At 47.5% G+C, this 25367-nt stretch overlaps 1 protein-coding gene across 4 annotated transcripts in view; it reads right to left on the reverse strand.

Moving 5' to 3' along the window:
* Positions 1–1819: 1819 nt before the first annotated feature.
* The window catches only part of OLFM1 (olfactomedin 1), a 48064-nt gene continuing 24516 nt past the window's right edge, over positions 1820–25367 (reverse strand). For 2 of the 4 annotated variants that reach the window (XM_088147227.1, XM_007436702.3), the window contains exons 2-6: positions 23561–23710; positions 12828–12983; positions 8033–8252; positions 4725–4831; positions 1822–3421 (exon numbers count right to left, since the gene is read on the reverse strand). In XM_088147227.1, the coding sequence (XP_088003353.1) occupies positions 2747–3421; positions 4725–4831; positions 8033–8252; positions 12828–12983; positions 23561–23710 (1308 nt within the window). In that variant the 3' untranslated portion in view covers positions 1822–2746. Of the gene's footprint in view, positions 3422–4724; positions 4832–8032; positions 8253–12827; positions 12984–23560; positions 23711–25367 lie in introns of all 4 variants that reach the window. The other 2 variants (XM_088147228.1, XM_088147229.1) reach the window with 2 other exon arrangements.

Raw genomic sequence — 25367 nt, forward strand, 5'->3', positions numbered from 1 at the left:
ATCATCTGTATTTCCAAGAATGCCTCTGGCCCCAAGATCCTGGGAAAGCTAAAAACGGGAGTGTCTGCAGCCCAGAAAAAAAAGATGGGGGTGGGGGTGGGGGTGGGGGTGGGGGTGGGGGGCAAAGCTGAGCTGGTTTGCTTGGCAGCATCCTGGAAGGTCACATTCACGGAGGCAGCCATCTTGCGAGCATCCCCACATTTGCAACATTTCAAAAGCCCCTCGCTGCTCAGGACTGGGTAAACCCAGCCAACTGCAGTTCATTTAATGAACTTTGGTTAAGTAAAGTGTAGCTTTGCACGAAGTAAGGATTTTAATATGCACTTAAAATTAAAACTGCTTTGATTGGCCAAAGATAGCACGGAATGGGGAAGAGAAAGCTTAATATACGGAAGCAGGGATTTTATTGTTTGCCCTGGGCAAGTTATAAAGCAGAGCCCTTTGCAAGCCATGAACAGTGAAAGGCCATGACAGCACATAACAGATAAGTTTTCAAAGATAATTTTATCTTTTGTGTCTGCTGGCAGCCTCCTGCCTATGGAGGAAGCACCATTGGAGAAGTGACCTTGTTCATCTCCTCTGCGGGGGCTGCAAATGGCCTCACGGTAACGGCTCAGCCTCTCGTTGAGGGAGACGTGGGACGTCTGGAGAAGAGCAGCTTCAGATGTCAACCGTAACCACGCTTAAGTGTTCTGGGGCAGGATGGGAGCCAACCCTGCCTGAGGTTTGGCTGCTCGTGGAGCCGACCTGGTCTCCTGCAGTGGTCTCAGGACTGAGGAACCTGAAGCCCCCAGGCCACCCCCTGCACGGCGCAGGAACCCAGCTGGAAGCAATCTAGTCTCTCTGCTTGAAATTGGTCTTCAACAGGGCGTTCAGTTAACCGTCTCACCTAGGTTTTCCCAGCAAGCAGGAACTGCCTCCCTGCACTAGAATCTTCGAAATGAGCAAAAGCCGTTTCGGCCTCACCTGTCTGCAACGGCCTCATGGATCACACTTGGCCCTGATGTAGTTCTGTTTGGGCTTGCCTTAGTGTATGGTGTGAACCCAGCCATCGAAGTTTAGGATGGCTATATGACGACCCTAAAAGTAAACAACCCACCTTTCCACCCACCTTTAAAAAAAAAATCACTTTTTTGAGCTGTGGAAATTTGGTTAGAAGAAGTATGAACTGTTAAGCTTATAAAAGTCTTAAGGAATCTATTTGGTTATTCTTTTTTTTGAAAAAGAAAGGCGTTGATAACTTTTAGTCATTTACAACCAGCGTTGACTGCACCATCGGGCATATCTGCAGGTGCCCCCCAAAGGGGGCAAAAAAAAAGAAGAAACAATGCACCAAGTTGCTAACCTTGGCAGAAAATGACAGAGATGGGGCAGGGATTTCACTGGCTGCCTTAAGATCGCTTTTACCGATCCCTTCAGAGGAAAACTTTTCATTTCTTTTCAGGCCATGATTAGCTCAGAATCTCTGTCTCCGAGCGGATCATTACACTCTTTTTTTAAGGGAACAGCGTGCCTTCAATTTCATGGAGTGAAAACATATCAGATTTGCAAACGTCTGTGACATTTCAAGCACTGCATTTTGACAGATACAGCATAGAAATATTTAGCCATGTGCAATGCAAGGGGATAAAAGGAAGACCATTTTTCAAAAAAGCAAAGCGTACAGATCACATACATTATGTTTACACAATGTTATATACAGAAAGTTAAAATATTCATATAATTGGGAGGAAAGTAAGATGGTCTATTTGTGAAATTTATCTTGCTTCTGAATGTCCTTCCAGTCGTTAGGTGCCTATCTATGACATAAACACTACGCTATTTTTAAGATATGAAACTTTCATTTATTAATTCAAATGACATTATTTGCATTTACAACATTCATTGCATAAACCTGGACATAGAAAGTTTTCCACCTCTGGTTAATAACAGACATTTAGGGTACAAGTTATTGGCTGGATACATGTTCAAACAAATATTTGGGTACAACATTTTGTCAATAGTACATAACTTTTTTTTCTTTTTGTATTTTATAGCTACTAAAGACACAGTTCCATTAGCTACTTTGGGTCTCAGAACAGTTCGTCTAAAGGGGACATAAAACACAGAGGAAAAAGAGAGAGAAAGAGAGAAAGAGCAAGAGATGAGTTGCTAACTGTAATGGTTATACAATCTTTACACACAACCCTCTTTTTATTAAAGAAAAATCAAACACCGCCAGTATGAATCAACTGTATGTTGTCAGACCACCCAGACATTCATCGTAGCTTGCTGGGATGTGGGGAAATGTCCATGCAACACGCCAAGAAGAAACAAAGGCAGAAGAAGAAAGAGGGGAAGCAAGAAAACCAGGTAGCCCTACCCCCCGCCCCCATGATGAATGTCCAACAGTCATCGCCTTTCCTTGTACTTTATAACTACAGCTCTGCTATTGGGACATAAATGGGGGGACAACCATCTCAGCCCCACCCTGAAAAAGTGGCTGGAAAATTTTTCAAGTGCAGTTCCAGCTGCAAATGAGTAGCATTTTTTTTTTTCCTGTTGTCGATAATAATAGTTTGACATTTGAGAGGTAAGTTCTGATCTTGCAGTTTTAACTAAGAGATAATCCTCTCTTTTTACATTTTGGCAGCTGTTCCGTCTTGAAACTCCCCTTTTGATATTTTAAAATACGTGTCCACCTGAACTTCCGCCCTCTGGGCGGCTATGTGAAGCGTTCAGCTCCATTTCTGCACCCCAAGGGGGACTACAACTCATCAGACCTGATGACGTGGAAAAGGGTGACGTTGTACAGTATTTGGTGGCCATTGTTCCACGCGTAGAGAGCTCTGTCCTTGGGGTTGTAGTCCAGCATGGAAATATGCGAGTACTTGTTTAGGAACGGGATGTCTATGTATTCGTAAGTGGAGCTGTTGGTCTGGTAAGCATAGGTCACCTTGGTTCCTCCCGAGTAGCCGTTGGTGACGTACAAAGTGCCACAGATGATGAACCCTTCGCCAGCGCTGCGCTTGGGGTAGCTCGTGTTCCAGGTCTGAAGGCTCTGCAAGGTGTTGGGGTCCAGCTTACTGATAACAATGTTCCCTGCATTTTGGTTGGTGGCGTAGACAGCCCACAGCCCGTTCTCATCCACCATGAGGTCGATGTCTGAATGGCCACCCCAGGCATAATGATAGACGTTATTGTAGCCCGCGTAATCCAAGCTACGCGTTTTAAGGATGGTCTCCGTTTTCAAGTCAAACTTGATGATTATGTGGCTTTGGTATTTGTTGAAATAGATTGAGCCATTGTAGACCACTTGGCCAGTGCCAGACCATGGGTGTGGAAGGCGGTGAGAGGTGAAGTTATCCGTGTTCATAAAGTCAGACATGGATTTGTATTCACGGACAAATCGGTTGTTATGATAACTGTCCATGTACCAGACCTAGAGGAGAGCAGCATAACACACAGAAGCAAAGAACATTAAAAAAAAAGGGCCCATCTAATTGCTCTTCTGTCAAATGTCAATAGCCTAGTTTTCTCTAATCTAGTGCCCTCCTTTGGTTCTCATCTGCTTCAGTCACCATGCCCAACAGCCACGTTAGCTGGGGAGTTAAGATTTGTTATCGAACACACACCTAGAGTGACAATGAATCCCACTGGCTCTTCAGGCAGGAGTGGCTAATCTGCCTGGCCTTTCTCAACTCTTAGCACCAGAGACAGGAAAGGTGGGTCTCCTCACCCCCGTCAGATGGTCATGGCTTTCTTTCAACACAGTGAGTCAACATTCAGTGACTGACTAACAAGAGATTAAACACCTGCCTTTCTCTTAATTGGTCTGTGCTATCTTGCTTGAGAAGATGAAAATAAAGCAAATAAATAGATGTATCACATGCAGTTAGGGTTTTGAAAGACCAACCCTGAGATGTGTGACATTATACAATTGATTTAACAATGGCAACAAGCTCCATTTATCTCAAAGTCATCCATACAGTTCCTTCGGAAGACAGAGGCAAAGCTTTCCTGGAGCTTCAGACCTTACACCCATGGGCACAATCCTTCTTCCCTCTTTGCAGAGGTCCATCATGTGATGGAGCTCTGGTGCTCTGCAAAATCCTTTGCAATCTCTGTGGGTAGCAAAGACACAGATTATGCAGAACGGACTGTGGCTCCACAGAGGACCCACGGTCCTCTTGAGTAAGCACAGCTGTGCGGGTTTACCAACAACAGAAAAAGAAATCCTTCTCTCGATGAGGTGATTCTGTCATGCAACAGCACTCGTGGAGATAATTAAATCTTCATCAATTAGATGTGAGGGCTGCAAAGAGCTCAGCACTTAACAGGGGCCTGCCAGGTCCTGCTGGCTTGGCTTTGCCCTCTGTCTTTCGACTGCTCCCTTTCTCTCCCACCCCTTGTGATGCGCCAGGAAAAGATAAACCAGGGTGAGTTGGAAATAGGCAGAAAAATCCTGGAGTCAAGCATAGGAGCTGCCCAGGCCCATCTCCAGCAATCAGGGCACAAGACAAGACAGGCCTCTTTTTCTCTGCACCTCCTCTGAGTCCTCTGAAGGTCTGCTGCTGACATTTTCTTCAAGCCAAAGGGGATCCGTGTGAATGATCTGAGATCACTGAGGATACCCCAGTGTGTCTGGATAGTGTATCTCCACTTCTTAGAGGGCAATGCTCTTAGGGTTGGGATTACTGCCCCTGTTCACAGCGTCGTGGAAAGGCACAAGGGAACGCTCCTACCTTGCTTTCACCTTCGGGAGCCAAGGGGTCTGTCATCCAGGAGCCGAACCTTGAACCAGAAGTCTTTACGGTTATGGGGTCGCTTATTGCAGTCAATTTCCCACATGCTGCAAGATAGTTGAACACAACAAAAGTAAGCAAGTCCTGCGATGCTCGCCCACCCCCCTTTTAACCATGGTCTGTGTATCCCTGTGTCACAATGTGTACGTTTTCTTGTCCTGGGAAAGCGGTTTCTGTTTTTCTACCTCATATTTAGGGTGCTTTCTCATTTCCTTGGACAGTAGTTTTGAGTTCACTGTATTATTCACTAGCTAGAGAAAGTGGCTGTATGAGATGCCAGAGGAAGCTAGTGGTTTTGCAGGGGAGGTTGCATGGTTCTCCATCCGTCTGTGATTTTCTTGGCTGCCTCTCCTTTCTGGTCAGGAAAAGCCCCTCGGGGGGGGAGTTCCTCCAGATGCCTTCCCTTGGGAAGCCGGGAGGCAGCTGGAGAGAAGGTGCTGCAACGAAAGACAGGATGTGTCTTTGGTGCTTCCTTACAAAACAGGTGCAAGACCCCCACACTTCATACAAGAGATGCTTGCCAAAAGTGTCTTCTTCATAAAAGTTTAGAACCACAAAATCATAGAGCTGGAAGGGTCAGCTAGTCCATCCCCAACTCAGTGCAGGGTCCATCAGAACATCTCTGATAGATGACCACCCAGCATCTGTCTGAAGACCTCTGATGAAAGAGAACTCACCACTTGTTGAAAGCAAGTTCTTCACTTCAAGCTAAGAACTCATATAATTTTAAATATTTTCTCTGACAGAAGCTACCAGCTCTCAAGGAAATCATTTTTGCATGTCCCCTTACTAATGGGCCGGTGTTCCATCACAGCAGTTTTGCACAAGAGTAATGCTTTCATACCCTTCTTTTGGGATGTCCAGGAACATCACCCCATCCACAATAAGGAGCAGAAAGCTGAACTGACTAGCATATTTGGTCTTAGGACACTAGGATTTTGACAGCTGAATTCAGCTTTATAGCAACTAGGGTTGTTTAGGAAGAATTGCATCACTGGCCTGTCAGCACACTCAGAAATTCATAATGCCCAATACATAAGGTATCCTTCATTCCTAACCCTTCATTAGGTAACTCGAGTTAGCTAAAAGCTACCACATCAGAAGTGACAAATCCCATAGTTATGTGATTTCTGCTTTCTGATTAAAAGAAGTTCTCCATCCCCTAGTCTTAGGTATTTCAGGGCCTTCTCCTTCAATAAGTAACAATTATAAGCTCCCTGGGCCCTCAAATTAGTTCATAGGTGTCTGCCATGGCGTTGGGATGTTTCTGTTCATCACCAAACTTGGGAAAAACTGGTTCCACCCAATATGGATTGCTGTTAGAACAACGTTATATGAAGGAATTGGCTTAAATTCCTCAGAAATGTATACAATCCTACGATACAGTGGGACCAGGTAGGTGAAAGTTGCCACATAATAAAACATCTTAAAAATTGGTCATTAATGGAACAAAAGCGAGAGAAAGGTTCTAAAGCTTGTTGACCTCTTTAGTAGTCTTGCACACTTCTTTCTTCTTGCCTGTTAGATGTAAAACTGGGGTACCCAGCCTTGAAAGGGCAGTAAAATGGCAACCCTCTGGAACCAGTCCAGTGGGTATGGTGAGAGATACCTCCCCTTCTCTGGTGGATTAGCAAGGTTAGTAAAAATTTGCGGAACCCTGATTTGATTTTCAACCTTATCTTTAACAAGCAACTAATGAACCACAAATGGCGCCACAGAGGCTCTCCTCCACCAATAGAATACCAGAAAAAAATGATCATTCACCTGCCACCTACTACCCACTTACCTGGGGCAGACCTTCTCAATGATTAAGGTTTAGTTTTGAATGAGCTTTGGTGGCACTGTGCCATTATAAGCCCCACCAATTCATGATTGTGACCCCTGCTTCCCGTTTTGGCCCACAACCTCGCTGATATCCAGCCGAAGCTGAAAGTCCCATGACTGATGTCCACAGGAGATAATTCAGCTGACTTGATTTCCAGCAAGAAAGCCTTTACTCCCGATTCATTTCACGGAGCATTTCCCTGGCACAAATATGGCCATGCCTCCCCAAAACCCCTGAGTTTCCAAATGGAGCCCTGTTTATTGGCTCAAGGGCTTTCTGAGTCATGGACTCCCGAGTCACCAGGCGGTCCTGAGTCTGAAAAAGTGGGACCATGGAACAGCAGAGAAAAGGTCTCCCAGTCACCCCCAACCTTATGGGACTTCCATCACCCCTAGGAGAGAAGACAGGGTGGTTTCAGCAGAAAAAGAAACCCGATTCATTTCAGTGGGGCTTGCTGAGGTTGTCAGTTGGGTAGTGGTTTTAATTATATTATTGATGTTTATGTTTGCAGCTATCATATTAATGTTATCTCTGCATTGTTTCACTGTTTGAAGTCTCATTTTTGTTTTTGTTGTTTACTTGTTAGTTGAGGATTTACTGTTGATGGTGTTTTAGAACAGCAGGATATAAAACTAATGTTAGTAACGGTATTAAGACTGCTGAACTTAGTGGATTTGGAGTCTTGGCCTGTGACAGCTGGAGCCTTTCAAGCTGGCTAAAAAAGAAAATACACTGAGCTTGTACAGAGCCCAAGATCACCTCTGTGTGTTTCAAGAGAGCCCTGCATGTTCTGGAAATGTTTTCCTACCATCCCTTTGGTCAACGGTTTCTCATCCCCCCTCCCTGCCACATGCACATTCCCTGTTAAAAGATTACTGCCACAGTGGCCCTTTTGGAAAGCACCACAGGTTTGCCTGGTGTGGCAGAATGGCCCTGAGTCCTCCATCCATCCATCCATCCATCCATCCATCCATCCATCCATCCATCCATCCATCCATCCACCCATCCATCCATCCATCCATCCATCCATCCATCCATCCACCCATCCATCCATCCATCCATCCATCCATCCATCCACCCACCCACCCATCCATCCATCCGCCCTCTCTCTCTGTGAAAGAGGCAAGGCTCGACGCCCTGCCTTTAATGATCACACGGTTGTATGCAAAACCTCTCCCCTGATCTCTCCCTTACAAGGACTTGACCAGAGGGCCATGAAGGGCACCTTCTTCTAGTCTTCCTTTGAGGTTGCAGGGGAAACCCTCCATCCGAACGCGGGGGGGGGCAACTCTGGTGTGGCGGGGCACCAACGGAGTTCTGTAGGCGTGACTCTGTGCCTGTGGCAAGCCTGTGTGTCTTGTGGAAGCAGTAAAGCCCAGAGGGCGAGGACGCACCGCCTCTTGGGGGCCGGTGCATCTCCTACCTAATTTCTGCATGCATGCCCGCAGCCTCTCTTCAAGATTTGACACTCTGCTCTGAAGCTCTTCGTAGTCAAAGGCGCCAATTTCTTCCTGGAGCTCGTTTAGAACTGACGTCAGGTTCTGCACCTCCTCTTTAAACTGCAAAACCAATTTGGCATCGGCTTTGTACTCCTCCAACACTGGGATCAAGGGCCTAAGCTCTTCCATTTTCGCTTTTATTGCCTGCAAGGTTAAAATAAGCTTGGTTTCAGTGCTCTGTGTGCAAAATCCCTCAACCCCCTCTCTGCACTGGGCCTCTGTTGCTTTGGGGCGCGCCAAATCCACTCTCCGCAACACAATGACCACCATTACTAGTATCATTAATGCTTGTGGGGGCGGGGGGAAATTCAAATGTGGGAAATATATAAATATATATATTAAACAGTCTGAAGAACACCGTCTTATTTGGGAAAAAAGGCCTTTATTTTTATTTTTTTTCTGTTTTTAGAATGCAACATCTTAAGGTTACATGCTTCAGTCACATACACAAATTCTTTTTTTTTTCTTTTCCATAAAAGAATGATGATGATGATAATGATGATGATGATAATAATAACCAACGCATTGACAAGAAGTTCCAAAACTAGTGATGAAATGTGTTTCTACAAGTTCCATGCAAAAGACAAGCTTTCAGCTGGGTGGTTCTGGTAATGGTGGAAATTTGGAAAGTAAAACAGAAACGAATCAGAGAACTCAAAAGAAGGCAAACTCAAAGGGTGGTGGGAAAAGCTCTCTGCCCTCTCTCTGTGTGTGTTTTTCATGGTTACATGTGGGGGGGATGAACACCTTCTTCAGCCAGTGCGACATTGTAAAAATTTCTTTTAAGTTAGCCCTGCAATGAAGAAGATGAAATACTCAAGTCCCAGAGGCTTACTCAGAAGTCAACACAGTTTGCACCCCAGCCGTGGCCCTCCTAACGCCCCCCCAGAGCGCTCCCTCCCCAACGGTTGGGGCACCACGAAGCACCAGCTCACGGGAGAAAGGGGCCGCTGGCCAGCCCCCCAGCTGCCCCCCTCGGCACCTGCAGCCTTGCCGTTCACCGCCAAGCCCCCCTCCCAACGGCCAGGAGGGCCCCTCTCCCCGGCTCACCCTGTGGCACCTCTGCAGAGGAAAGGGGGCAAGGGTCCCTGGCAGGTTCTCTCTCACTTCCACCTTTCAAAGCAACTTGGGGAGGCTCCCAGGGTCTGGGGAGCACCTTCCATGCTCAAGGCTCACGAACTTCTGCTTCGGGCCAGGCACTGCATCGGCTCCCTTCTTTAGCAAGCGGGGGCTGGTGGCAACCTCAGTGAGCTATACTGGAGGGCTTCTCCTTGAATAACTGTCAGGGGACCCCCATGAGACGCAAAGGATTTTGGGAGAGGTTCTTGTAGGAGAGTCTACGCGAGCCCGAAATGAAGCGGAGCCCGGGAGCATCTTTTTCAACTAGCGACTGTTGTTAAAAGGCAGACGCTTTTGTGAACTACAGCTCACCTCATCAGATGTATGGAGCGGCTCTCAATCTGGTGAAGTGAACTAAAGCCCATAAAAGTTTCTGCCTTTAATAGCATTTGGGCTAATGGGCTTGGAGTGCAAATGGTAAGGAATATGTTTTTGCTATTCCTCTGATTCTTTGCTTCATTTGCAGTTTTAGAGTGTGTGTGTGTGTGTGTGTGTGTGTGTGTAGAGAGAGACTCTGTCTCTCTGTAAAATCTCGGTCTCATTCAATCTGATGAAAGGGAATTTGCTTTACATATTCTTTAAACGTGAAAAGAATTCCACCAAGTTGTGCACGATGGAGCTGCTTGCTCTTGTGGTGGGCCTTCCGCTGCCTGACTCTCTGTCCATGGTCTGCAGCCTCCCTGGCTTCCTACCCTTCCATTCAATCTCCAGGCCACTGAAGGCCTCAGAAAGGAAGAAGGCGCCCCACCCCGGGGGCTTCTGCAGAAGCCAAGCCGCTGTCGTTGCCAAGAGCTACTCTACCCTGGAGGAATTGCCGTGACAGTCATGGAGTTGGAAAGGACCTAAAGATGATCTAATCCATGATGAAGCTATCATCAGCTTAATTTCTCTGCCTAGAAATAATTTGTAAAGGATTCCGAAAGGCATTTTCTCCCAAGTCTAATTAATTTTGACTGGAAAGACAGCAAGTCAAAAGGTGTCACGGTTCTGCCTCTCCAGGAAGCCACTCACTCAACTGAGAATGCGCAGCACAGAAAAGTCTGTCTGGACCCACAGAACAGCTTCAGGGGATTTCCCCCACAGCCTTCCCGTCAACAGATCTCTGCCCTGGGGCCCAGGGACAGGTTGGGGGAGCCTGAGAACAGTTCAGAACAGAAAATACCCCCTCCAGCTACTGGAAGTGAGGAGAGCATCTTAAGGGTCCCCACAACATTGAATTAATATGTGCAACATGCCAAATGATACTGAACATTAAAACAAAAAGCAAAAACAGGCAGAGCAATTGTACAGTCTAACTGATTCTCCAGAGGAGGAAGGGTGGGATCGAGACTGGACAGCCTCTGTCAAGGATGCTTGAACCCGGGGCTCTGTTTTCACTGCATGCCATGTGGGCCTCCGAGTGCCACCGGAAGACCATTTTTATGAGAGACTCAGACTGGCCCAGCACAGGACAGAAAAGTTCTTGTGAAAAGAAGAGGAGGGAGGATGCACTCATAAAGCACATTCATTAGTAGAGCAATGGCCCAGAGAAGCCATTGGTCAATGGACGTGTTCAGTTGGAGGCTGGTCAAGATCTTCCAATCTGTTGGAGATCTTCCGATCTGGACTGGAATTTGGTCGTCCCACCCACCTGAGCAGGGGGTGGGTAGGACGACTCAGAGTCCCTTCCAGTTTGAGGATTGCAAGGTAAGTATAATAATAAACTTGCAGTAAGATTTTGAAACTGACAAGGACATCTCTTTCATTCATTACACTGAATGCTATTCTTCGGAAGTATGAATTTTCCACACCAAAGGGGAAAAAAAATTCAGAACATTTAGTTCTGAAATGACAGTTATTCCCACGATTCCTGGTCCAATTTAAAACGGGCTGTTTGAGGAGAGTGTCTGAATCTGAAAATTAATCAAGAAAAGCTTGACTTCAGTGATGCAGCCCCCACAGCTCCAAGAGGCAGGCTGTTCCACCACTTAATAGCTCTCACGGTTGGGAAACTGAGTGTGGATCTTGCTTCCACCTGCTGGTTCTTGCCCTCCCCTTGGGCACTACAGGGAAGACATCCACACCCTCTTCCCTGGGGCAACCCTTCAAGGACTGGAAGAGGATCGCTTTCACATCTCCCCTTAGCCTTCTTTACTTTAGGCTCAGGATTCCTCCGCATGCTTCTTGTACTGTAGCAACCCAAACTGGGTATTTCAGGCACCCAAGATTGGATTGGCTCTTTTGACAGCTGCAGCACATTGCTGGCTCATGCTTAATTTGCGGTCTACCAGGAGTCCCAGATTCTTCTCACAAACACTCCTGCTGAGCCAGGCACTACCTATCTTGTACTACCTCTCTGATTTTTCCTACCTAAAGGAAGAGCCTACATTTCTTGCCATTGAACTGCATTTTGTTGAGTAGGGCCCAACGTTCAGCTCTCTCAAGATCCTTCTGAATCCTGAGCCTGTCTTCTGAGGTGTTAGCAATTTCCACCAGCTTTTAATATAAGCCTACTTCAAAGCAACTGGGCTTCCCTCTGACAGCCCAAAATAAAAAGAATAGGTAGCTGAAGGTGTGGAAGTGAAATTTCAGAAGCAGAGATGAATAAAATTCCCAGAGGTGGAAGCTTCCTTGCAGAGCACGGAAGAACATCCAATTGGAGAAAAATTAGGTAAAGCATAAGAAATCATCCAATTCTGGTCAGTCTCGATACACCAGAAGGCTGTGGAATCGAAACGTACTTGGTGCAGGACTGAGGCAGGCCCCTGAGAACCTGAAAATGCCTGGACTATAGAAAGCTGACTTCACTCAGCACAAAACTTATGGACCACAGTGAGTTCTACAGAGGTCGAATTGTGTTTTTGTGGGTAACAGAGTAGAAAGAACTATTAAATGGTAACCAGCTCAGTGGGGAAAGACAGAGCAATGAAAGCTTTTGAGGGAAAAGTTTTTGGGAGACCAAAAATTAGGGTTATTGGGTCTTGTCAGAAGCCTCGCTTCTATATGGTGTCAACTACTTTACTGAATCTGCGCCTATGGTTTTAATGGCAGCCAAAGTCGTGGATTTTAGCAGGAAAAGTAGATATAAAGTACTGATAAAGAGAAAGGGTTGGCAGCCCTACTTGTCTGACATTTTGATTTTAAAAGTTAATTCCAATTTTAGGAGTGGCAGGATAGCAAAGGGGCAAAGGAAATAGAGATTTCCTGGAAACTGTCAGTAACTGCAATGGAAATCTTAGAATCATAGGATCCTAGGGTTGGAAGGGACATTGGAGATCTTCTAGTCCAACCCCCTGACCAAGGCAGGAGTTCTCATACCATTCTGGACAAATGGTTGTCCAATCTTTTCTTGAAAACTCCAGTGATGGAGCACCCACAACTCAGGGAGGCAAGCTGTCTTAAAGTTGGGTGCCTCACATAGTCCTTCCCATTCTGACTCTATGCTGAGCTCCAGCCACCATTGTTCTGAGCAAGTACAGCCCCCAAGGGGAGTGGAACCCAACCATTCTGAGAACCCCCAGTTGGGAAACGGTGCCCAAGAGACCCTCAGCCTTCTTCCCCCTGGAAAAACTCTGCTAAGAAAGCACTTCCTTCCTTGCTGAGCCCATGAGGTCTACTTACCTTGAACTGTCTGGCCAGGTGTTGCTTGTGACTCTCTTCCACTTGCTTGAACTTGGATTCCAGGCCTCTCATTTGATTCTCCATTTTCTCAACATACTGAAGATCCCGTTGAGTTCGCCTGTCCAAGACTTCTATTGACTGGGACATGTTCTGTACCTGTTGAGCAACCGGGTGCGGGGTGGGGGGTCAGGAGGAGAACCGAGAGAGAAGCAGCCATTAAAGTAAGAGACACCAATAAAAGCGAATATGTGTAGCTCAGGGTTGAACTGTGGAGTCCTTGGGGTTCTTTCTTGTTTGCAAGAAAACAACCAAGCTCAGAGAACCCCAAGGACTCCACAGTAAGAGACACATAAAGGGAAGATTGTCAAAAACTCTTTGCCATGGCCAAGGGAAGTAGGAGCAGAAATGAGGTACAAGTCATAGCTACCTAGATTTCATTTAAAACTAAGGAAGAACTTCCTGAAAGTAACATTTGTCCAACAGTAGAACAGTCTACCTAGGGAGGCCATGGATTCTCTAACTCTGGAGGTTTTTAAGAAGAGGCTGGATAGCCATCTCTTGAGAATAGCTTGACTGGTTTTCCTGAACATGGTAGAGAGTTGGACTGAATATTTTTATTTTATTTATTTATTAAACAAATTTATAAGGCTGCCCAACTCACACACGGTGACTCCAGGCAGCTTACAGAATTAAAACCCATAATACAAAAACCAATTAAACTCCCCACCCCCCATGGCGGCAACAGACACACCCAAATTAACCATTTGATCGGCTCAGTATCAGCCTGGGGTCTCCAGGCCCATTGACAAAACCACGTCTTCAGGGCCTTCAGGAAAAGTATCAGGATGGGGCCAGTCTTATCTCTGGGGGAGTGATATTCCATAGGGAGGGAGCCACCCCAGAGAAGGCCCTTCTTCTCAGTCCCACTAGAGGTACCTCCCCCACTGAAGGAACCCGCAATATACCCAGCCTCCCCACTCTGGTGGGCCGGGTAGATGTAACTGGGGTGAGGTGGTCCTTCAAACAACCTGGGCCCAAGCCATGTAGGGCTTTAAAGTTAATAACCAGCACCTTGAATTGGACCCAGAAGCAAACCTGCAACCAATGCAGGTCCCACAAAAGAGGTGACACATGTGCAAATCTAGGCTTGCACAAAACTGTGTGGGCCACCACATTTTGAACCAACTGAAGCTTCTGGATACTCAAGGGCAGCCTCATGTAGAGTGTGTTACAACAGTCCAAATGGGAGGTGGTGGAGATTCTTGGGGTTCCTTCTAAGTTCATAACTCTATGATTTTACAATTCTGTAGTAAGAGACCTATCCCTTGCACAACATGGCTTGAACTTTCCATGGCAAGATGGGGCAAAAATGGCAACAAGATTTGTAGCTCAGTTTACTACTCAAAGGCTGCAGTTCTGTCCTTCTTGGTCTGCTCATAAGCCACATGAAACTCACTCCATTTATTGGACTGATGGGACATAGGGCCGAATGTTGATTCAATGGCAAATGGGATTTTGTGCATAAAATGTACAAACATTGCTGGGGTAAAGTCTGTGGTTGCCTGAAATTGAGGTGGCATGTGTTACAGCAGGTCACCAATTTGAGGTCCATGAAACTGAGGATCTACTCTATGTAGGCATGAAGTATTATAGTTTCACAACAGCAGAGACGTACTATGGTTACTCAGTGCAGCAAAGAAAGCAAGGCACTTGGATGAAGATAAGGTTTTTGTTATTAACATATAATTATATTATTATATTATGTGTATAATCTAATCATGCTATGAGTTACAGCTGGAACGCTGGAATTTATTTATTCATTCATCACTGATTTGATTTATAAACCGCCTAATCCAGAAGCAACTCAAGGCAGCATTTTAAAAAATGTAAAAACATATTATGTAAGCTAGACAGAAAAGAAGCCAGTAATGAAAAAGAAGAAAAAAGAAGACTCCACCCCAGGGGAATACAAGCAGAATCGAACAAGACTCTGCTCTCAGCTTATCCATTGCCCTGGACAAAGGTTGCTGGAAAAGCCAGGATTTAAAAGCTCTCTAGAAAGCCAGCGGGGTTGGGGCTGTATGGACATGGGAGGGGCCTGCTATGCCAGAGGGCAGGAGTGGCAACAGAGAAGACACCTCTCAGATCCTGTAAGATGGCACTTGTCAGGCCTAGCCCAAGGAAATCCAGGAGACCATACAGAAATTATCCAGCAAGGTTTATTAGCTACAACCCATTTACAAGAATCTTCCCAGACTGAAGCCCAGTTCCCAGGCTCAGTCAGTTCACACCGATGGGATTTCTTAGAGAGGTGCCAATTTCCTCCGCTTATCTCTTCCTCATTCCTCTGGAGATGAGAGCACATTCTTTACTCCCCTCCCACCATTCCAGTCCATCACAGCACTGTTTGGTTGGTGGGGCCTGGAAGACGCCAACACTGCTAGATCCTACAGAATCTAGAATCAGCTGGAGAAGTCCAAACAATCTCTCAGGCTGCTAACAGTCTTTGGCATGTATGTGTTCCTGCCAACATGCCAGCCCACCCCCCACCCCCCTGCACCTCTAGCAACTGCTTGATTGGCAGAAATTGGCAGGGCAAGCTCTTGCCGGCACGTGCAGAAGCAAGCATCTGGCAGCCTCTTCGCTTTGTGTCAAGTGGTTGTGAAAAGCATAGGAGGAAAGCTGGATAACAACAGGGGCATAATCGCCCTGGAGGTGCTGGGCACAAGTAGATTCCTTTGATACCTTTGGTCTTCTGCTTAATCCACATTGTCCAAAACAGAGGACAAGCAGCTTTGCAAACATCTTTTTTCAGCAAACTCTTGAGAACAGCACCACTAGTATGACTGACGCTGGTCTGCAAAGAGGAATTCTTCAGCATCTTTTCCTCCCCATAGCATTCAGGTTGATGACAGCAAATGTGCTTTGGAAATGTTGCAAAGAAGGGAACCTCACAGTGGGCCTTTCTTGCAGTTATTCAGCCACCAGCTTGTCAAGCTGTGTACGAGGATGTCTGGCCTTGCACTACCCAGTCCTTTCTCTGGCACTCTGCCACCTCCCTAGCTTCGACCCCCAGGGACAGCGTTGTGAAGATCGTTCTCCTTTTCAGGGGCTTTTTCAGAAAGAGAAGCGTGAGCCGACAGGGAGGCTGCTGAGGGATGAAAAGCAGCTCTGGAGAAGGGGCAACGCCAGGAAGACGACGTCCTCTGCTGCCACCAATAAGGCAGACAGCTGAAAGCCATCACGTTGAGAAACCAGAAAGAAATTTTCAAACAGCACGAGAAAATGGAAAAAAGCCCCTCTCAGCCACTGTCAGACACGAAGGGGGCAGTTTCCAAGTGCCCGTGTTGTGCTCGACTAGGAAGGATGCTTCTCCCCCGACAGGAATTATTGGGCCATTCGTTGCACCCAACAGGCCTCGATTACGGAAGCAGAAAGAAGGCATGCCGCTGGCAGAGACGGGGGCCAAACACCTGCCACGTTCTCGCCTTGATCACTGCAGCATTGATCACTAGAAGAGGCATGCCGGTACATGGGAGACAAAAAACCCTACATAGTCTCCCCGCATGGAGAGCATGGGAGGAGGATGCCACGAGGGACCCATGTGAGGGGCGACTTTACTGAGCAGCCCTCCCACTTTCCTTTGTTCCAACCAGCCATCAGCAGCAGCCATGAAAGGACCTGAAAAGCTGGCGGCTGCTGGAATCTGCCCAGGAGATCAAAGGGTGCAGTTTGCGTATATCCAGGATTTCCCCAGCTACGGAGCCGGGATGGGGTTTCTTAAAGCAAAAAATGTGCGCAGGAGTGGAGTTTGTTACCCTTTCTCACTTGGTTGAGCTACCATGGGATAACCCAATTTGCAATGGCGCTAAGATAGAAGGGATAGGAACTACTTTAGAGGACTTGACAAGCTGGAACGACGGGCAGAAACCAACAAGAAGAATTTCAATGGCCAGAGGCACAAGTTGAGGATGGAAGAGAACCAGATTGGGCAGCAGAACATCTATAAAGGATCTGGGCATCTTGGACTACTTGCAGAATATGAACTTCTCCCGTTCAACATCTACACGAAACCACCAGTGAGGTCATCTGCCAGTTCGGGGTGCAGCATCATCAGCGTGCTGATACCCAGCTTTACGTCTCCACCTCAAGCAACATGGTGAAGCTGTCAATGTACTGACCCAGTGTCTGGAGGCTGTTCAGATCTGGATGGGGTGAAACAGACTTCAGCTCAATCCTAACAAGACCGAGTGGCTATGGCTGTTGCGGCTGTCACCGTCGTTGGTGTTGGTTGGGGCTGCGCTTCCCCAGTCAAGACTGGTGTGCAACTTGGGGGACCTTCTGGACTTGCAGCTACTGTTCAAAGAGCAGGGGGCAGCTGCAGCCAGGAGGGCCTTGGCACAGGTTCATCTTGTGCACCAGTTGCGCCTTTTCCTCAATTGGGAGGCCCTTCAGACAGTCATTCATGCCCTGGTCACCTCACAATTGGATTACTGCAATATGTTCTACATGCGGCTGCTCTTGAAGACCACCCAGAAGCTACAGCTGGTTCAAAATGCAGCAGCACGAGCAGTAATGGGCACCTCTCAGTGTGCCCATGACTCACCACTGCTATGTGAGCTGCATTGGCTGCCAATTGGCTTCCAAGTGCAATTCAAAGTGTTAGTTATCTATATATTACTAAAACTCTTGTGTCTGTAACATTCGGCTGGGTGAAACGGTGCATCGTAGGACGATAATTTTTGAACCAAGGTACCTCAAATGGGCTAACTTACAGAATGCGCCCAAAATCTGGGACCCATTACTCCTGCGGGATTGAAATTTGGGAAATTTGTGACTGCTTCAGCACTGCTGCGCTATTGCAGTCAGCCTGGATCATGTGATCATCATGGGCATATCCCTGACCTCTTTCCCACTTCTCTCTGTCCCCTGTGCCCAATTGGCTGGTGGCAAGGCCTGACGGGCCAGTGGCGATTGGCTGCTTTGGAAACGAGGCAGAAATCTGAAATCTCTCAATGGCAGTTGGCACTGAGGGAAGGACGAGGGAGTGCCTTGGATGCCTGCTGGTGAGGCAGGGCTGGCTGGGGGGTGCTGGTGGGTGAGCCCTCTTCCTCCCTCAAGGATGTCCCCGTGGGGACATGCCAGAATAGGGAGTGGGAGTGCAATTTACCTCACGGCCCACAGCTCCCTTTGTTCCACCTCCACCCAGCAAAGTGGCAGGCAGTTCTGTGGGTTGGTTGAGGAGGAGGAGGAGGCGGCGGAGGTGGCTTCACCAGGACTCTCCTGAGGGTCTTGAGGGGAGGGCAAACAGCACAAGCCTGTATTATATGTGGGAGGCAGGGAGGGAGGGAGGGAGGGAGGGAGGAAGGAAGGAAGATTTCTGATGCTCCCCGCTAGCTTCACACTAGCAAAGTCGATGGGGAAGCTGGCAGCAAGTTATAAGTCACTCACATTCCCATATATAATATATATTTTCTCTCGTTTTGTATGCTGCCCAGAGTCCACTGGGGTTGGGCAGCCAATAAATTTTAATTAATAAATAAATAAATAATGGAACTGTAAAAAAAGCAAATGCAATCCTCAACCCCATCAACAGAAGTATAGTGTCAAAGTCAAGAGAGGTCTCTATTCTGCATTGGCCAGACCACACCTAGAATATTATGCCCAGTTCTCCATTTTAGGGAGGACACTGGCACATTGGAGCATGTCCAAGGAAGAGCAACAAAGATAATGAGGGGGCTGGAAGGAAAAACTTAAGAGAAAAATTGGACGTGTTTGGTACGTTTAGTCTGGAGAGAAGACGACTTGCAGGGAGACGTAATGCAGTCAACAAATGTCCAAAGGATGGTTATACAGAAGATGTGGCAGAATTGTTCAGAAACATAATGGAATGGTTGGATAGCAAGAATATCCTAAGGGTGAGTGCTGTTCACCAATGGATCGGGCTCCTTCAGGAGGCGATGGATTCTCCTTCACCGGAGGTGCTTAAACAAGGCTGGGTGGCCATCTGTCAGGGCAGAGGGGTGGACTAGATGATCTGCGAAGTCCTTCCAAGCCTGACATCCTATGATTGCAAACTGGAGCTGTGCGATTATGCAGAATACCTAGTTCATTCAAGAACGTAATCAGAGTCCAGTCTGAAGATGCAAATTCTGAAGAAGGAGGCAAGAGAAGCCGTTGGGAATAGCAGTAGAAAGGTCATCTGCCCAAGCTTCCTCACAATGGCGCGAGAGAGGGTACTTCTCTTTCAATTATAATAATTATAGATAAATTTGCATCCAGGCCTATGCATTAGAACATGCAAATGTCTGCAAATCTGCACCTATGGCTGTCCTTTTCTCTGTGATGTGCTCCAAACTGGAGACCAAGATGCTGAATGGGCACTTCAGAAAGAGCACTGAAACACTGCTAAAATGTCCCCTCCGTTTCCCTGTCTCTAAACAGACTGTATGTACAGATGCATACAGTCTCCAAAGACAAGCCTTGATTTGTAATGCATTTTTCAATGCAGAGCCTGTCTCACACACAATCTGCCATACACGTAGTCCTCACTTAATGACCCTAATTGGGGCCAGCAACTCCATTGTTAGGCAAGGCAGTCGCTAAGCAAAACATCATGTGACAGCCCTGCATAGCGACGGCAGTTCTGGCAGTCCCGGTTGCAGTCATTAAGCAAATTTCCCACAATCATTAAGTGGGACATCATGTGACTGCAATTTGTGACCTCCTGTCGGCTTCCCTGTTGACTCTGCTCGTCAGAAGCTGGCTGGGAAGACTGCAAATGGCGATCACATGACTCTGCAATTCTGCGACCATCATAAATGTGCAACAGTTGCCAAGCACCCAAATCGCAATCATGTGACCGCGGGGATGCTGCAACTGTCATAAGTGCGAGGACCGGTCGTAAGTCACTTTTTAGCACTGTCGTAACTTTGAACAGTTGTTAAACAAATGTTCATTAAGCAAGGATTACCTGCATTGCAATTTAGCACCTGTTACTTCTTTTAAACATCTTCATTTTTTACAATTTCTTCTCCTCCTCCTCCTCCTCCTCCTCCTCCTCTGGATGCCTCAGAATCACGGTGCATCTGAGAATTTGGGACATACAGCCGCTGCATAAGCAGCCATGTTTCTGGGACTTGTTTTCTTCAATAGGTTCCATAGTCCTAAACTTGCATGTACAATCTTGGCATGAACCGAAAATTAAGCATGCATGAATTCTTGATTGCCTGAAGTGTGTGGTTCAGCACATAACCTCTGTGGCTTCTTAATGCAGCAGGATTTGGTCTTCCTGCTTTACCAGTGCCGACTGCAAAGGGTTAAACTCTTCCTGCCCAGGCTGCATTTTTGCCAACTTTAAACAAGAAATGGTGACTGGCACCTTTAAAAACTGGAACTGCTCTCGTCCTTTCTTCCTTCCCCTCTCTCCCCCTGCCCCCCCACCTCAAAAACCATTTGTGTATTATAAAGGCCATGAAATGCCTTGCAATCATGCATTGCCAATCTGAGGCCATTTCCACACGAGTGATTTATAGTATCTTATAGCCTCATGTAGCAATAGAAAGTCTGCCTTCATTCGTGATATATAGCTATGTCTATGGCTGCATGAGGCTTTAAGATGCTATCATTCACTAGTGTGGAAACAGCCAGAATTAATGAATATACAGGTAGTCCTCGCTTAAGAACCTTAATTGGGACTGGAATGTCAGTCACTAAGTGGTGCGGTCATTGGGCAAAACATCACATCATCGCTTAGCAATGAGAGTTTCAGTAGTCCTGGTTATGGTTGTTAGGCCAAGACTTCACGCCTCTCCTGCCCTGCCGTGCTTGCTTCCACTTCCATTCCCCCACCCATCTCCCCTCCACTGCTGCCCTTTTGGCCGCCCCACACTCCGTTCTGCACAACCGCCGCCTTGCGCTCTGCCACCCCTGCCGACCTGCATCGTCTTCTTCCTCCCACTGCTGATGAGGCGTGCCTGGCCTGCCCTTCTTCCCAAGGCTGTGTGCAGCCTTCCTGAGGGGCTCGGGAAGAAGGCCTCGCACGGCCAGCAGCTCCCCCACAAAGGCCAGGCCAGGCACGCCTCATCAGCAGCGGGAGGAAGAAGACGATGCAGGTCAGCTGGGGGCCGCAGGGGCAGTGGGGGCCCAAAGGGCAGAGATGGGGAGGGAGGGAGGCGGGTGGGGGGAATTGAAGTACCCCTGCATAAGCCCTCGTAAGTGCAGGCAGGCTGCCAAGCACCTGAATTCTGATCACGTGACTGCAGGGGTGCTGCAACTGCCATAACTTTGAGGACCAGGCCTAAGTACCATTTGTTCAGTGCTGTCAAAACTCTGAACGGTCACTGAACGAATGGTAGTTAAGTGAGGACTGCGTGTCCTTTCATTCTCTGGCAAGCATTTCTTGGCATGCAGATGGTGAAAACAAGCAAACAAGGCACCTGGCTCTGATCTCCAGAAGGAAAAAGCAGAAAAAGAAAGAGAATCACAGAGGCACACGACAGCGTGGCAGAACCGCTAAATCTGGGGGAGCTTGTGGTGAAGCAGTTCTCCCCCCGCCTCTTGGTTCTGGTGCTCCTGGACCCCTGCCTAGCTACGGCGCTTCCCTTCCCATGTGACCGACCCCCTTCAATGGGGGAGAGGCATTTCTTGGGCTCCTTCAGTAAATATGTTTTCTGGGACGAAGGCAGGCGCTCCACCCCTCGTCTGCTTGGCTGTGGCCTTCCCCAGAAGAATGGCGTGGAGGAGAAGGATGGGAGGTGGGATTCCACGCCCTGGCAGTCCGCAGGCACAGAAGCCCACCTGGCACTGGAGAGCCATCTTGGACCAAAGCGAATTTGAATTCCATTACATTTACATTTCATTCAAGTTAAATATGATCTCTCTTCTTTTACATTAAGCACTGCAATTTATGACAACTTTGGCAGGCTTTGGGAGGGTTTCGGGGCCATCTTGCAACTCAGCTTATCCGCCTTTAAAAAAGTTTAACCTTTGGGAAGGCACAGTCCTTGATCCTCCCAAGCCCAAACTGTGTTCTCACCCCAAATGCCCAAGAGCTAGCACGATTATCATTCCCAATAACTGCAGAGGCTTTCTGAACAAAGGACGAGGCGATTTGTAACTCTGACGCACCAATGCAGATCCTTCCTTGCACTTCGCTCAGAACGGTTTGGAAAAATTTCAGAAATTTTTCTGTGGCGTAGCCACAACTACAAGTCTCACCAAGAAAACGGAGCCACCGTGAAGGTGCATTCCAGGGCAGAAGAAAGACACTCTCCTGCCCCACTCTCCTGGAAAACAAGCAGAAGAAATGGCACACCCCTTCGAACAGTCCACGGTCCAGCAACCAAGATCTCAACCTTTTGTTGCTGGAAAAAGTCGAACGTGTCAGACGGCTTCATGCATTATGGTTGGGGGTGGGGAGAACTACATCACCATATTCATCAAATCTTGGCAGACTGTATCCCAAATGCCAAGGATAATGATATGTTCAGTTGCCAGCATCTAATTAATTTGGGGAGTGGGGGTGGAGAGATGATATTTCATAAAAACCTGTGCAATGGAAGCAATTAAACAATGAATTCCTTGATCCCAAATATTATCCTTCTGATCTCTCTGGACTGGAGGCTATTAAAAATAGATCATATGGATATAAAAATATACTCAGGAATCCACAAATCATCCTTTTTTGTTACGGTTTGATGATATCAAACCCAACCTTTTAAAGTCAGTGGAGAAAACAAAAAGCACAGCCCTCCCTTTCAATGCTGGTGCTCGAGTGTCTTTTTTGGGAGTTGGTGCTTTTTTTAGTTAAAGCATTAAATTAATGAAGAGCAAAGCGGTTTGAGCCAATTGGAGATTAATGCCTTCCTCTCCCTGGTAGACTTATTTAGGACAACAGACTGCCTTTGATCTTTTCAGTTTTAATTAGCCAATATATATTAAATTCTCTTGAATTTTCAACATATTTTCTGTGGTTCTCGTCACCACAACATTCAAGTGAAACAGACTAATTGAAACCAACCAGGGTACCCCTTTTGTGGCTCCTCATAGATATCCTTTGCAAACTAGTTCTTTAAAGCATCATGTACTATTCCCTGGCTACTCGGAAATTTCAAACTTTGCCCCCACGTCACTGAATTCCAAACTGCAAATTTGGAAGCACCGATAGCTGTCAGTGTCTGGCATACAACGGCTTGGGTACCCGAGAGCCGCCAAGCCAAACAAGAGGCACTAATTTTGCTCTAAAAGAGTCAGATTCCAAATGTGGATGGAAAAAAATCAAAACATTCTTTTCCCAAAATGTTGTATCTAAAATTTAAGTGGTGAAAGGAGAAATAACACAGTGGACTTTGGTGGACTTGACCTCCAGCCAAATTCTGCAGCCTAGCAAATCAACCCACCAAATTTAGTGGCAATGCAAACATCTGACATAAAATTTGACACCTTAAATGCCAACTCTACCAATAAATCAACTGAAGCCATTATTGATTAACAGTGTCCTGAAATCCATTAAATCTTCTAGCATTTCACTCCATGCCCCCAACTCTGGGCTTAAATTCAACTTTTGCTGCGACAGTTTACCCCCACCCGCTCAGAAAACCCCACCCTGTAGAGCAAGTTCACATACCAAACTCTACAGCTCAGTTTTGCAACTGCAGTCTGGTTCCTCCGTTTCAATAAATCGAATAAATAAAAAAACAAGCTTGCGTCCCAGAGCCACAACACCAAGTTACCTTTTCCAACAGCTGCCGTAGCTGCTTTGTTCTGGCATCCCGTGAGCACATTGTCTGTTGAGGCGCCACCACTGTGCATATGCATCGCCCTTCACTATCCTGGGCAGAACTGTACACCTGCCAGCTTTCCTCGGGGTTGGTAGGCAACACCTGGTTTGGCACACAAGAGAGGGAGCATAAGGCTGGTGAGGCAGATGCCAGTGTGCAAAGAACGAAAAGGCTCAGGAAACAGGGCAGAGATGAAAGAGGAGGAGAGGAGGAAGTGGCGGATTGCTTTCCAAAACAAATTGTTAGCAACTTTAACGAAGCAATGAAGTGCTCCACATAATCAATAATTAGTAATATTATCTATGGTGTTCAAAATTCTTTACATTCATCATCTCAGAAAAACCCTTCCTGCAAGGCAGGCCACGGCTAGCATACTGTGAATGGGGGCCCTGAGTGAATCTGCACGACAAACAAGGTTCTCACAGGGCTGTCCCAGTCTACAACTCGGATTCTTAGCTCCAGAGCGCACGAAGGCAGCCCCCATTTTCCCTCTACCCCAGAGTCTCCCCAGATGCGCTCCGTCCCCAGAGACCTTCATTCTGGGCTGAGCCTTCTGCCACCGGCCTCGCCCCGGCTCAGTGCAGGTGGTGGTGAAGGGCCAGTTAGGACGGGAACCCACGGACACAAGCAGTTCTCCCCTGAACAGAAGAGCCCGCCCGTGGCGATGAGCTTTTCCTGGCACACGTGGCACCGTCAGATTCCCAAGCGCTGCGTGGACAGCCCAGCACAGTGGCCACCCAGAAACCCTCCGGGTCCTGGCACTGCCAGCTGGAAACGCCCACTGCCGGACTGCTCTGGATCCTCTTCCAGCCTCTCCTGGCATGTTTGACTTCCCAGCCTCTGGGTATCCCCACATGAGAAAAACTCGGGAGGAATCGCGGGCTAAATCGTAGCAGCTAATGAGGCGCTCCGACTCCGAAAGCAAAAGGACTCCGACAAGGCTGGGGGGCATCCAAACTACCGGCCTTCTGCACTTGTGTCCCCTTTGAAGGCTTCACCCACTTTATGCTCTGATTCTCCCTCCTGCCTGCGTGGGAAACTCCGCTGGAGGAGGAAGCAGGCCTATTTCTCACCCTGTCCGTAAGACCCCACAGGGGCTCCGTGACACAGATTTTCTCTTTGCAGGGACCGGAGCCCAACGGCACCCAACATGTGAACTCATCCTGGCTTGTCTGGGAGAAGCTTTGACCGACTGGATTTTCCCACAACTGAAGCAAGGAAGGGGGCCCAGCCCTCTCCCTCCCCAGGCAAAGGCCTTGCTGGCTAAGCTGAAACAGCTCCTGGCTGACAGACGGGAAAAGTGAGTCAAAGCAGCTCTAAGGAAGAGCCCCATTGCAGCCGTGGAGGCAGGACACAGGGCTGCCCACCCCCTCCGCTTTCAAGATCCCTCTTAAGGGAATCTGGGCAACGCCAACCCTCCTTCCATCTGCAAATTGCTGCAGGACTATTTAAAATGGCAGTAAAACAGCTTGGAGGTTGCTCAGGTTTTCCAAGCACTTTGTGTTCCAAAGAATGGCTCCAGGGTCTATTTTTGATAACTACATAAATAATTAAGTGCTTTAAAAGCATCCTTATAGCTAGTTTGTTCCTGGGAAGAAGAGGAAGAGGAGGAGAGGCAGGACAGCAAGGCACAAATGAGGAGGCTTCCTTTAGTTGAGACGCTGAGGGGTTTCACGGATGGGTCTGCCGCTCCTCCCTAGAGCTCCCTGGAGGGCCTTTTTAGATTAGGGAGTTGGGTAGCCAGGGAGGCTCCCCACGG

Source organism: Python bivittatus, unplaced genomic scaffold, assembly GCF_059951505.1.
Source record: "Python bivittatus isolate LINGU-HERP-01145 unplaced genomic scaffold, Pbiv_v1 ctg000160_np1212, whole genome shotgun sequence".
NCBI classification, from domain to species: domain Eukaryota; kingdom Metazoa; phylum Chordata; class Lepidosauria; order Squamata; family Pythonidae; genus Python; species Python bivittatus.